Genomic DNA, 13456 nt, shown 5'->3' with positions numbered 1-13456 from the left:
CATAGAATGGGAGGGGGCACCATCTTGTCCTTTGCCTCAGGCAGAAAAATGCCTTCGGCCGGCCCTGGTGAGGGGCTACCTTCATGTTCTTGAGTGAAAATTCCACTTCTGGGTTGTTCAGCTTCAAAATACATGCCCCTTCCAATCCCATGAAGTAACATTCCCCCACAAATTCTCCTCTCGTGGCAGGTTGGAGAAAGAGCTGGAACAACTGGAAAATGGCATCTCAGCATCTTCCACCAAAGAGAACATGGTTGATGAGACCAGGGTGGCAGCCAAGGAAGAGAAGCTACCCCACACGCCGAAGGTCGGAAGTACTCTTTCTCTCTTGATTTCCCTGGAGGAAGCCTGGGTGCAAATCTAATTGACAAAGATAAGCTGAAGTGTTGAACCTCTTGGAGACTGAGGGTGAATTCCATTTCAGAGAAGCCCTCAGGAGCCACATTCTAGTGGTGGGAGGGGCCTAAGGCGAAAGAGTTGTGGCCAAAATCACCAGCATCTTGTTGCTTAAAGCTCTTATGGCCAGTAACAAAGTCTTAGGAGAGGCATTTCAACCTTTTAGAAGTGGGGGGAAACTACACAAGAATCGGGACACCACCAAACAATGGATGGTCAGGGAAAAGGAGGGCTGGATTTCACCCCTCCAGGCTGAGGTTCTGCAACCCTGATATAAGCCATGCGTCTGTCTTGGCTAAGAGAAGCCCCCTAACATTCGCAAAGCACTTCTGTGCCTGCAGTTTTACCAGTTTTTCCCCAAGGGCAGCCCTAGTGCATCATGCAGTGACCCTCCAGAGAGTTCCACATACACTTTTGTGCACGGCACATTGAATCTCAGCCAAGATTGTTGGTTGCCTGAAGTAATTCCTGCTGGTTTCATGTTGTTAATGCTGCTCTGTCTTTCCACAGACACCTCTAGGCTCAGCCAAAGGTAGGTCCCACCACTTACCTATTTTTTTTTTTTTTAATCCTAATTCTGGATTAAGGTACCCGGGATGGCAGGAGCAGCAATCTTTCTTTGGCAGCTTTCAAGAGGAAGGGTGTTTTTATGTAGGCACCTTTCAGGGATGCTGTCAGTCATTCTGAAATGAAGGGTGAACAGATTCAATCCGTTCTACCCCATTCCTTTCCTTTTCTGTGGGTTGGACCTCCCCAAGTATGTTTCCTTTTAAATTCTCGTTTAGCTAGAAGGATTTTGGAAACCAGTTCTGGAATTGAAGCGAGCACACTCGGGATCAGTTTTCAGCTGAGTGGTGTATTTTCCCTTCTGTGTTACTGTTACACATTTGTGCATTCACAAAATACTGCTCCCGCACCCCATAAAAGCAAACTACAACGGACCTAAGAACAAGATTCCATAACCACAAATCTTTGATTCTAATTTTTTTTTTTTAAACTAAAGCAGCATACTGCAAGACATTTCAACTCTCCTGCACATAGTCTCTTGGATTTACAATGGCTTCCCGTTGAACAAACAAAGGATACTAACATGCTTGACAAGAAGGAAAACTTCTGGATTTACAGCCTCAGAACTCGCAGTCGATATGGCCTTAATCTGGAGGACAATTCATAAACTTTATACCGCGCACATCTCTGTGTTTTTCTCTTTAGTAATTTTCACCTCCTAGCATTCCATTCTGCCACTCTTGGTATCCATTTAACGTCACAGCTACTGATGAGGGTGGAAGCCAAAATATTTGGCTCTAAATATATTTTGAAATTATTCTGTTATGCGTCTATCTTTCTTACCTCTCTCTCTCTCCATACACACTCACTCTCTAACTCTCTCTCTCTGGACCAAAAAAGCTTTGGTTTATGAGAAGAGAAGTTGCTCTTGCAAATTCACTCATGCACTAAAAAAGCATGGAAATAATAAGCTGAAGCACCCACCGTAACTCCCTGACTGTGTAAGTGATAAACATGTTTTGCCATCTCAGATCTTGTGCTTGCTGATAAGCAGTGCTCCTATTAGACGGGGGCAGTCCCCTTAGCCATTGCTTTTAGAAAGTTACAGGAGGGAGCATGATTGAACGAAAACTGGGAGGAGTCAGGGAGTGGCGTTTGTGGAATTGATTATTTATTTGTTACTTTTCTATACTGCCCATTAACCAAAGCTCTCTGGTTACAAGATAAAGCTTAAAACCATAAAATACATTAACCTAGTGAAAGATAATATAAAGCCATAAGTTTAAAACAGACTAAAACCAAAGTAGTAACCAAGATAAATGCCAGTAGCAGTTCAAAGATCTAAAAACTCACTAAAGGCGCAATCCTATGCATGTTTAGACAGAAAAAAGTCCTATAACTCCCAGCATTCCCCAGCCACACATGCTGGCTGGGAAATGCTGGGAGCTGTAGGACTTTTTCTGTCTAAAAATGCATAGGATTGTGCTTTAACACATTTTTTAAAACCAAAGGACTGAAAAGCCTGGGAAAATAAAAAGGTCTTCAGCTGGTGCTGAAAAGACCACGATGTGAGCACCAGGCAAGCCATTCCAGGGAGGTCATTCCATACCTGGGATGCCACCACTGAAAAGGCCACCTGTCAGTAGCCACCTGTCTCACCTCATTCAGAGGGGGCATCCAGAGGAGGGCCTCTAAAGACACTCTTAGAGTCCAGGCAGATATATATGGAAGGAGGTGATCCTTCAGGTGACAAAGTGGTGGTAACTGAAGGCCCCTCACCCTTCCCCCCACGATTTGAGTATGGCATACAACTTCAGCTCCATGTGCCCACGCTTTCCCTTGATCTTTGAGCCCCTTTCTTCTCCCTCTGCACAGTGGCAGGACACCAAAGCCAGAGGTCCTACGTTACAGAGGACAGTCCTCTATTTGAAGGGCTGTCCAGTCCAAGTGCAGTTTAAATGACAAAGGGAATGCGTCTGGGCCCATCACCAGTTAACACCTAGACAGCAGCAGACTGAACAAACACACACAGCAGCTGGTCATAGTCTTTAACCCCAACTATGGTAAGATGAATTGGATTCCCAATTAAATTATAGCAATTATTTCTACATTTTCATCTAGACATATAAATTAGCACGTGCAAGTATCATGCAAATTGGTGTCCTCCTTTGTCCCTGTTTTTTGTGATCTGTAAGTGGCCACCCGAGTGATAGACTGTATATTGGGCAGGACTGGCACAAAGTTAGGCATGGCTGGGCAACTGCCAAGGGCCCACACTTAGGGATGTTGGAGAAATCCTCAGTGGAACCAAATGAGTTTGATTTTCATGAATCCTGGATTCTGCAGCGGACCAGCTTTTCCCCTGTCGGGTAGACTCCATGGATGTGCAGCCCTGGTTTTTGAACTTTCCTGAATTTTGTGCAAATTTCATCATTGAAAATATACAAAATAAAAAGACAGCCAAAAATGTGCATTTCCCTCATAGGCCAAAGCATGAAAGTGCACCTTTTAGGGGGATTTGTACATTTTTGCATATGTAAATCTGCGCAATTACACATTTGCGCAAAGGAGAACTTGCACAAATTCAGAAAACAAAACAATCTGCTTCTCTCAATGGGTGGACAATGGAAGGAAAGGTGCCTGGCCATTCATGAAACACAGATGTTACACAACCTGTACATCCCTACCCACATCCCAGCAGGGACCATCTGACAAGAGCCCCCTGGAGTTGCTCCTCCTCTTCCCCGTCGCAACCGGCTTGCTCCCCTGCCTATTGCTTCAGCCCAGACAATGGAGGTGGTGACAAGGAGCAGGAGATGCCAGGGCCTGCTTGCTCCCTGGCTCTCCGCCTGCCAGGCAAGCAGGTGGCAACGATGATGAGGAATAGGAGGAGCCGCTGGTGACAATGGTGGTGAGAAGGGAGGCTCACCGAGGAAGGGGGCCCACGGAGGGGTCTTGCCCAAGACCCTTCCAAAACCTATAGCCTGCACTGATATTGGTGAAAACAATGGTGATAGGTGGAGGATGCAGACAAAGACACAAGACTGGGGCATTATCTTTGCATCCCCAGCATTAACTCCCTTTTTCTCTTTTTCTCCTCCTGAAGCAGACAACAAAGTTTCCAACAGTCCCGTGAAAGTGGTGGAAGGCGGTGGTGGCATGATGAAAGCAGGTAGGTGGGATCCTGTTCTCCATCCTTGCCTGGGGGCTTCTTCAGGTCCTGTTTCCCCTCAGGGCCACCCTGTGCTAGCCGTAATGGCATGCTGCTTCGCCTGCTTTTGTCAAGGGCTAACAGTCAGGGGGCATCTTTCCCCAAATCATCTTTAACCAACCGTGGTCGGAGGGTGGAGAGCTCTCTGCTGAATCCAAAGCCACACCTTGAACTTGGGAAATGTTGTGGTTGCCACCGCGCTGAGCTGTCTGCCGCTTGCTTTGAAGCTATGCACATTTTAAGATAGATTTGCAGAATTGATTCCAGTTTACCAGAACGTGATTTGGTGCCAGGACATTTTCTGCCCTCTGTTTTCCATACCACAGCTTGGAAAGGAAATGTTGATGGGAGAGTCTCTGAGAAAGTGCAGAGTGCTTTCCCATCACTGCTGAGTATAGATTGCTTTCACACATCAGGGATTTCTGGGGAAAGGGCAGAAGGTGATGCTTCTAGATCATCTCAATTTTAAGCATCTCTCTCTCTCTTTAAAGAAATTAAGCATTCCTAATTGCAGAATTTAATTGGAAGTTTTCAGTAAATAGATGTGCATTTGTTTATTCTAATTGCAGAAACTAATTGGGAATTTTGAATAAATTGATTTGCATTATTTTAGTCTAACTGCAGAATCGAATGAGAAAGTTTAGCTAAATAGATTTGCACAATATGTTGCAACTGGAGAAACTAATTGGCAGTTTGAAATGAAATAGATTTGCATTATGTTATTCTAACTGCAGGGTCTAATTAGAACGCCTTCGATAAGTGGATTGGCATTATTTTATTCTAATTTCGGAACCTAATTGTTTGTATGTTTTAAACAGCCTTGCGCAGCAAATGCTAACTGGAATTTACTAGCACAAGAGAGGGTAATGATGTGTAACAAAATGAGGTGATAGAATCCTGAGGTGATACACAAAGGATTCTTCCACTTCAGTCTGCAGGGCCAGATATGCCATTTGTGAATGCTAATCCATGTCAGAAACTCCTTGCTAGTAAATAAACACAGAGAGAAATAACCTACCAAGTCTGCTCTCTGCTGTGCTAGATTTCTATTAGCCAGGAGTTTTCTCATGTAGCCGAGCATTCAAAACTGTGATATATTCTGAAGTGGTACAGTCCTTTCTAGCACCCTGGATTCTACCACCTTATTCTCACCTGCATTCTGCTGAATATGTAGACCAGCTCTGATTTGCCTTTTTAAAAAGGATTAGACAACGTCATGATAGAACTATGAGTGGCTGAGTCCCCCCACAACGGGCTCAGGCTGAACCCTGAAACCCACACCAGGGCTCTGCAACTTGTGACCCTCCAGATATTCCAGCCTAAAACCAGTGTCGTGGTGGAACCAGGGCTCGCCAGGTTGAAGCACTGGGACTTTCTGATTAGCAACAAATGCCCCTGCCCCCCAGACTTCCCTGTTCCCTCTGAGCTCAGCTGCAACTCTCACAGTAGCTGGGGGGGGAAATGAATTTTCCCAGCAAGAATCTGTAATGCAGAGTATTTGGGGCTAGCTTGGAGCATCTCTACACCAGCATAAAATCCCGCATTTAAAAGGGGGCTTTCTGCTTCCGTTTTAAATGCAGGATCTCGATGGGCTCCCTTTCCACGTGCTTCGTTTCCCTCTCCCCTTTCCCCCTCCTTCTCCCCCTTCTCTGATATGTTTCTTGTGGCTTTTCCTTTTTCGCGGAGGGAACGCATCTGGAACTCAAGCACGGTCATTTGATCGCTTATTATCTCCGATCTACTTAAGAACGGAATAAAGGTCATTTAGTGCGGGAGACGGCCTGGAGGTTGACAGTCATCTAAAGGGCCTGCAAACTTCTGTGAGTGAGCAATCTCAACAGCAGGATAAAAGCTCCATGTGAAGAAGCCCTTGGCCTCCAATGGGCAGTGAAGACCCATTCGCTTGACAAAAGGCCTGCTCCTGGAGGAGAGGAAAACAGCCACCACGGGTTGGTTGATGTGGATCCACACGGCTGCCTGTGCTTTTAGCCTCTCCTTGGGGAGGGTCATGATGAGCACCTGCACTTCCAAATTTACCACGACACCACTGCCTTTAACTTCCATGATCCTCACCCTTCCTGTCCAGGTGTGATGGGAGTTGTAGTCAGCGTCCACGCCTGACCTACCCACTATGCATTTCACATAGTGTGTACTCAGTCAGTATCTAAAATCTGTGTGCCTGTGTGTTTATCTTAAATTTCTAAAGCTCACAGTCTTAAAAGCGTTCCAGAAGCAAGAGCATGCCAGGAGGGCAAGTCAGGGGGTGGGGGCACCAGTTCCAAATGGATTTCTTTCCCTCAAAGGCTGTCCTCCGTTTTCCACTCTGCCACCGGTTGCAACGGCTTTTGTCTTGGCATGGAGGTACAACAAGTCCTAGGCCCCTGCAAGGTCAAAGAAAGAGCAGCCGATGGAGAACGTTCCAAAATCGTGAATGCAGCCACCCCTGAAAAAACCCCACGTTGTTTTGACCCACCAGCGTCTCCCATTAACCACATCAAAGTTGTAAAGTGCTGAAAGCATCTCTGAATGAGCTTCGACTGCTCGATCCGTTTCCATGCCCTGGGCTCAACTGTTATTTATATCATCTCATTCTGAGTTTGCCTCCCTTTGACACATACCTGTGTGTGCGCACAGACACATCCATCCAGATATAACAGGGCTGTTAATTGGGGGGGGGGGGAGGCTGCAATCCCATGCACTCTTACTAGGGAGTAAGTCCCATTGAAATTGGCGGAGCTTACTTCCAAGTAAACATGCAGAGGATTGTGCCGCTTTTAACTGGTGCTGCAATGTTACTGTGATGAAACAAACTGATTAATCCATTAGGAAGGTGTAACTGATTAATCAGACACAGATTATTATTAATAATAATGTTTAAAATTAGAACAAGTACTTATGAAAAGCAAATGGCAAGAAAAACACCTCTTTTAAGATGACTCCTGCTGTGTAACACGCATGCTCATTATCTAAAAATAACTAGATTTTTTTTTCTCCCTCCAGACCTACTGTTGAATTCATACACATTTACTTTATTTATCTGCAGCATTTTTACCCCATTCTTCAGCCAAAAAACACTCCCAAGAGAGGCTTATGCAGGCTTACAGTGTAAAAGACACAACACAAAAGGAAAAGGGATTGGGAGGGAGGAGGAAGAAAAAGCAAAACGCAGGCACCAGTTCTGAGTTTCAAAGGTTTTTTATAGGTGTTTTTTCTGACAGGGGAGGGCAAAGTGAGCTCCCTTCAGCGCTTCTTTCTCTGGCCGATGGATGGGCCCAGGTTGGTCTCCTCTAGCCATGATGTTCTTCATGGAGGAGAGGTCTATCAGAGCCATGATAGCTAAGTGGGGCCTCCATGTTCAGAAGCAGTATATCTTTGAATACCAGTTGATAGGGAGGAACAGGCATTTATCTTTGTCTCTTGCTTTGGGGCTTCCTGGAAGCATGGGCAGGGCACGGGAGGGGACTATGGGAAGCAGGATGCTGGGTGCCTTGGCCTGATCCAGTCGCAGGGCTCTTCTGATGTTATTACAAGTGGTGATGCCTGGGGAGTTAGATTTACTTGAGGAGTTTCATCTTTGCCATTTCTGATGCAAACATACCTGGTCCTCACTGCTAATGTGCTGATTGGAACATAACTATCCTTTGGATTTCACACGGCTCTGAATTTTGCTCTGCAACTCTCAGCCCCCCAAAGTGCCCAAATGAATTTTAAAATCCTGAAAGACAACTAGAAATGTGTGCCTTGAGATAAAATAAATTTCTAAATGCATATTTCCTTAGAAAACGCATTCGAGTTTATGTATTTCATACATATTTAAATGCGAATTTTTGTGCAGATCTTTAAAAATCTCAGGTTAGAGTGGGAACGGAATGGAACAAACACATGCAAAATTGGCACAGACTGGAAATGGATGGATTTATCGATCTTTAATTGCAAATACATCAATGTCTGGAGAGAGAGAAGCCCTGGTTTTTCTATTTCTCTCCTGGTTTTTAAGACATTGTGAGGCATGTCTGTAAGGGGTACATTTCCAAGATCTGTCCCACTGTCTGCTCACTCACCAGGGGTGATTGTTAACCTTGGTTCCCCCCACCCTGGCCCCTAGTCTGTCTGCTTTTTATATGTTGGTGGAAACGTCTTCCCAGGGTTTGTGTTCATAACTCCATCAGGAGCATGACAGGTTCCTATGAACATGGTTTTCTTTCATTTCTCTTTGCCAGCTTTCCCTTACATCAGAGGTGAGGATCCATAGGCCCAGAGGGCCAAATCTGGCCCTCCTCGGATTCCAATCTGGCCCTCCGGGGTTCCCCAAATGGCCACGCCCCTTCTCCTGGCTCCACCTCCTTTCCCCCGACCGATGGTTTGGTGGTTTCCCAGCATTTGTGCAGCATTTGCGCAGTTTCCCCCCTTGTAAAAAAAATTGGAATGCCTCTCCTAAGGCGTAGTCACTGTGGCAGTAAGAGCTTGAAGCCAAGTGTACTGGTATTTTTGTGCCGGGGCCTTGCCCACCCTGGAATGGGTGACCCAAGAACTTTTCCCAAACTGAGTACAGCCCTGGGCTGAAAGGGATTCAGTACCCCTGAGGTTTATGCACCACCTGATGTTCTGCATGGTTCGTTGCTGATTCTTAAAAAGAGAAGAAAAAAGGGAAGACACTGGCTGCCGCAACCACTCCCTGAAACCATGCAGCCGGCTTCCAAGAATGAGCACCGTTGCTGTTCCTCGTTCCATCTTCCCCTCGTAATCAGATGTTCCAGACATCCGTTAGTGCAGCCACGCTCCCTTTGGAGATGTGAGCAGTGGTGACCTGTGTTGTCATTGTAATAACAATGATGAGCAAGTGAACATCTTGAGCGGGTACTATGGGTTGTGTGCACCCGTGCTATGGCCTGCAGGGTGCTGAGCGAGGAGTCATCTCCCGCCTTGGTTACCTCTACCTTCTTCTCTCTGGTCTTGCTGTGCATCACCATAGTCTGCTCACTTTTGTCCCAAGCAACCCTGCTAAAATCCTGCATTTCTCTTGCTACTGAGACCATGAGACGCCCCCGGCTCCCTATCCCCTCCCATGTCCATTGCAAACTCCCTTTCTTTCCCTTTTTATTTTCCCGTTAATATTCCCTGTCCACGCCCTTAGCCGTTCCAACTCTACCATGTTCAGCCACCAAGATAAGTAACTCTTCCCATTCTCTCTTGCTGCCCCCTAATGTCCTGGACCTCCCAGCCTTCTCCAACCTAGTGACTACAACTCCCAGGATCCCCCCAGCCAGCTGTGGATCCCCCTCCCAGAGCAGTGATGCAGTGCCATCTCTGTCTCTTTCCCCAGACCATTCCTCAAAACCCACCTCTTCCACAGTTGTAACCTGTGTGCACCCTGGTGCCCTGCTAATGTTTTGGACTATGGCCTCCATCAGTCCCAGCCAGCATAGCCAATGGTGAGGGATCATGGGAGATTGCCCACCCCTGCCAGTCACCATCTCTCAACCTAGCCTGCCTCGCAGGGATGCTGTGAGGCTGTGAACATGTGGGGATAAGAACTTGGTATGACACGTGGTATAATGACTTACCTATATGAATTAATGACCATTCCTTCTCAAAATTACCATGTAACTTTACATGCACACTGGCCATTTGGAGGTGGGGGAGAAATTTATGCTTCTTGGGACCTATTGAATGGATGTTAGTGTTTTTTTAATGGGGTTTGAAAGCTTAATTGAATACGAATAAAAGTTATTACAAATCTTTTGATTAGACTGATAGATTTTTAGTTACATGGCAAAATGTGTTATGTTCTTAGTAGCAGCTGCCATATTGAATCCACCATCTTGAACATGTTCCCCTATCTTTATCTTTCTAGATTTAAAATATTTGTTTGTAATCATCTAAGGAATGTAACACCAAAGGAATAATTTCTGTTGCAATTAATTCTAGGTTGGGCTGTATTTTTGCGTAGATTTACTGGACTACAAGAACCTCGCGTGACACCTGCTGAAACTAAGCCCAATATCTCCCCCTTGGCCAGATTTAGACTGTAAGCTCCTTGGGGACAGAGAACCCCAGTGCTTCTAGACAGACAGGCCCTCGCACTAAGGATCAGAACACACTGTGCAGCTAGTCTGCCATTTCTTTCCTCATGGTTTGTCCACTGTTAAGTAAAAAGATGGAAGAAGCAGTGGGGAAACATGGGAGGGTTACGAGCAGAAGACAGCAAGGTCCTTCCCCCCAGTAAAATTATATGAACAAGGCGAGGGGACTCATCAGGATGCAACCACAGTGCATCTTTTTTTTGCTGTGACATTCAGCATGATATTGTGGACCGCTGAAAACAACACCCCATGGATCGTGATGGGACCACCTAGGGCAGCCAAGGGAGCGAGATTAGATCATGTGGGGGCACCTAGAATTTGCGGGGAGTCTGCTCTCATCGGCCGCGCTTGGCTCTGTAGAGGAGGGTGCCTTGCTGCTGTTCCCTGCTTTCTCTCTGCACCTCTAACATTGGGAGCTTGCCTGTGGGCACTGCCACCCCCACCCCCCTCCCGCCCTGCGGCTGCCTTATGTCCCGCAGCTTCTCTTGCTCCTGCCGAACGCTTCACCTCCACGCTTGGGGCGGGAGTGGACGGCAGCGGGAGGGGCGCACGAGGGGTTTGGACTGGAGTGCTCACTGTCCTGTTTGTGTCCCAGCTATGTACTCTGTGGAGATCACTGTGGAGAAGGACAAACTCACGGGGGAGACCAAGGTCCTGTCCAGCACCACTAGACTTCCCAAAGACCACTCAGTTCAGGGGGTCAAAGTGTACGAGGACGAGATGAAAGGTACGCACCCTGGGAAGTGTCCTCAAATCAAGGATGTGCCTGGACCAGACCGGCCCCAACAGGCGCAGCTGCATTGCTTGCCCTTCCACCTCTGGTCGGCAACTAGCTTTTAGCCCTGGCATTCTGCCCGGGCCAAGAGCCCAGCGATGGCTCCACCCACTGACATATGCCAGCGGCAAAGGGCTCCCCATTGTGGACAGTGCCGGAGGCCTTGGCAGAGATCTCACCCTCTGAGTGCCTCCCTTTTGGTTCCCCCGCACACAAACCGAGAAATGGGGAAACAGAAGGGAGCAGAGGAGCAGGTGGGTAAGAGGGGAGCCGGATTGGGCCCTCGGTGCCGCTGGGTGCCTACCCGACCCCTACTCCAGTGGTGCCATCAGCAAGCAAGCAACCAAGTAGCCAACGGCTCATCTCAGTCCTGCAAGGAGAAGCCGCTGTGCCTCCCTTTCGATAGAAGAGCCATTCTACACATTACGCAGAATAAGGCCATAGCGTTCTGAACCATCCTGCTTCAAGGGTTCCTCTCTCCCAACATGAATAAAACTCCCTGCAGTGTAGTAAACTACCCAGTTCTCCCATCCTATTTGTCTACATACAAGGAGTTTGTTGTTGTTTTAAAGGGAGCATTCCAAAATATGAAGGGGGGAAAAACCACCCGTACCAGCTCTCTGGAGCGGCCCAGATCAGAATTCTATCCCCTTGTGCTCTAGAGTGTGTGAGAATCGGTGTGGTGTAGTGGTTAGAGCAGTAGAGGCTGGTGGCTCTAATATCAGCAGAGCGGGAAATCCACTCGGGTTTCAGACAGAACCAGCCAGAACTCTAAAGGAGCTATCCAAGGTGCAAAGCACCTTGGATAGCTCCTTTAGAATTCTGTCTGGTTTTGACTGAAACCCGGAGCGGATTCACTGCCCCACTGGCTTAGAGTAGCGGATGAGGACCCGGAAGAGCCGTGAACAGCTGTTCATCATGAAGCTCTCATGCTGAACTTGGGCCGGTCACTACCTCTCAGCCTAACCTGCCTCTTAGGGTTGTTGTGAGGATACGCTGGGGACGCTCTGGATGCTGCCTTCGTAAGAGGGTAGAGTAGGAATGTAATGAATAGTAACCAGAGGAAGTTGGGTTGAAATCCCTGTTCACCGGTGGGCGATCACGCACCAGTCACCATCTCTCAGCCTAACCTACCTCACAGGGATGTCGTGGGGCTGTGAACGTGTGGGGATAAGAACCTGGTATGACCAGCTTCCCAGGAAAAGAGCAGGATAAAATATAGGAGGGGTCAAGCAGGTCTCTCAACGAGTTCAGTGGGGCTTACTTCAAGGTAAGCGAGTACAGGACTGCAGCTTCCACTGCTCCTCACTGTTGTCATGTCAGAATTGGCCCCTGTGGCCCATCTGAAGTCGAAACAGCCTTCCCCAACCCGGCAATGATGGGAGTTGTATTCCAACAACTCCCATCCCCAGCGAGCCAGATTTGAACCATGTAAACGAATCCGTGCTGTAGTAAACCAAGAAGTCTTGGACAACCAGTCCTCAACCCTGGAAGGACATACAACCTGGAAGTGGCAGAGTCTGGCAATAAGCACGGTTTTATTGCAGGAGAATAAATTGTATTTTTGAAAAATCTGCCAACACTTGAAATAGAAGATTCTGGTACGAGTGCCGGGCCAGAGGGGGCAGAGCCTGGCGCAGCATGGCACATCTTGGCAGCCTCGAAATGGAGTTCTCTATTTACCTTCAGCGAGGGGGAAAAAGGCGGAAAGGAGAGAAAAGGCTACACCCCTCCCTTTCCCACCAGCCAGACCAAAAGCAGGAAAACTGGACAGGCCTATGTGTGTTTTTCTCGTCCGTTGGTAACCCTCACTCAAATTCGTTTAATAGATTTTTTAAATTTTAAAACAGGCTGATGTTTCGTTTTGATGCTGCCATCTCTGAGAGCACCTACTATAACCCCTCTCTCTCAGGACTTTTCTTACCTTTTCCATCCCACACCCCTATGCAAGCCACGGGAGGAGAAGGCTATCAATGGTTACTCATCCTGATGGCTCAGTGCCACCTCCAGTGTCAGAGGCAGTGAGCCTGTGTGCACCAGTTGCTGGGGAACATGGGCAGGAGGGTGCTGTTGCACTCATGCCCTGCTTGTGGGTTCCTGGTCGACAGCTGGTTGGCCCCTGAGTAAACAGAATACTACACTAGATGGACTCTGGGTCTGATCCAGCAGGGCTCTTCTTATGTTCTTAATAATGTGAAGGCACAGCAAGATCCGTTTATTTACGATTAATGTGCTGGTGGAAAGCAAGTAATCCAAGCTAGTTCCGAAAGCCCAAGACTGCTTCTGCTCATCATCTTCCAAACCTTAGAACCATTCTCTCTTTCTCCGCCCAAATTCAACCTGCTTTTTTTGTTTTTTGGGTGCCCCTGATCTGCGCACATACAGAGATAGACATTCAGGCCATGAATAGGTCAGCAGAATATGCATTCCAGTTACTTCAGACAACTGTCGGTCAGCTAAATGGGCCATCAGAGATCAATGTGG

The 13456-nt window shown here is 47.4% G+C and overlaps 2 protein-coding genes across 7 annotated transcripts in view; one reads left to right on the top strand and one right to left on the bottom strand.

Annotated features, from left to right (window-relative positions):
- The window catches only part of SPMAP2 (sperm microtubule associated protein 2), a 109110-nt gene that overhangs the window by 78476 nt on the left and 17178 nt on the right, over positions 1-13456 (bottom strand). The window contains exon 3 of one of the 2 annotated variants that reach the window (XR_014786493.1): positions 5766-6495. The exons of the other annotated variant lie outside the window; for it this stretch is intronic. The gene's annotated coding sequence lies outside the window, so the exon portion shown is untranslated. Of the gene's footprint in view, positions 1-5765; positions 6496-13456 lie in introns of those variants that run through there. 2 annotated transcript variants of the gene reach the window in all.
- PALM (paralemmin) overlaps positions 1-13456 on the top strand; it is a 99589-nt gene that overhangs the window by 83571 nt on the left and 2562 nt on the right. For 3 of the 5 annotated variants that reach the window (XM_084826011.1, XM_084826015.1, XM_084826012.1), the window contains 4 exons: positions 190-307; positions 907-928; positions 4010-4075; positions 10793-10924. In XM_084826011.1, coding sequence (XP_084682137.1) covers positions 190-307; positions 907-928; positions 4010-4075; positions 10793-10924 — 338 coding nt within the window. The remainder of the gene's footprint in view (positions 1-189; positions 308-906; positions 929-4009; positions 4076-10792; positions 10925-13456) is intronic. The other 2 variants (XM_084826013.1, XM_084826016.1) reach the window with 1 other exon arrangement.

This window comes from Heloderma suspectum, chromosome Z (genome assembly GCF_057233095.1).
Source record: "Heloderma suspectum isolate Gila_16-S chromosome Z, 16-S_ref, whole genome shotgun sequence".
Classification (NCBI taxonomy): Eukaryota; Metazoa; Chordata; class Lepidosauria; order Squamata; family Helodermatidae; genus Heloderma; species Heloderma suspectum.
The sequence above is the reverse complement of the archived record's forward strand: the minus strand, read 5'-3'. Positions and strand labels throughout refer to the sequence as shown.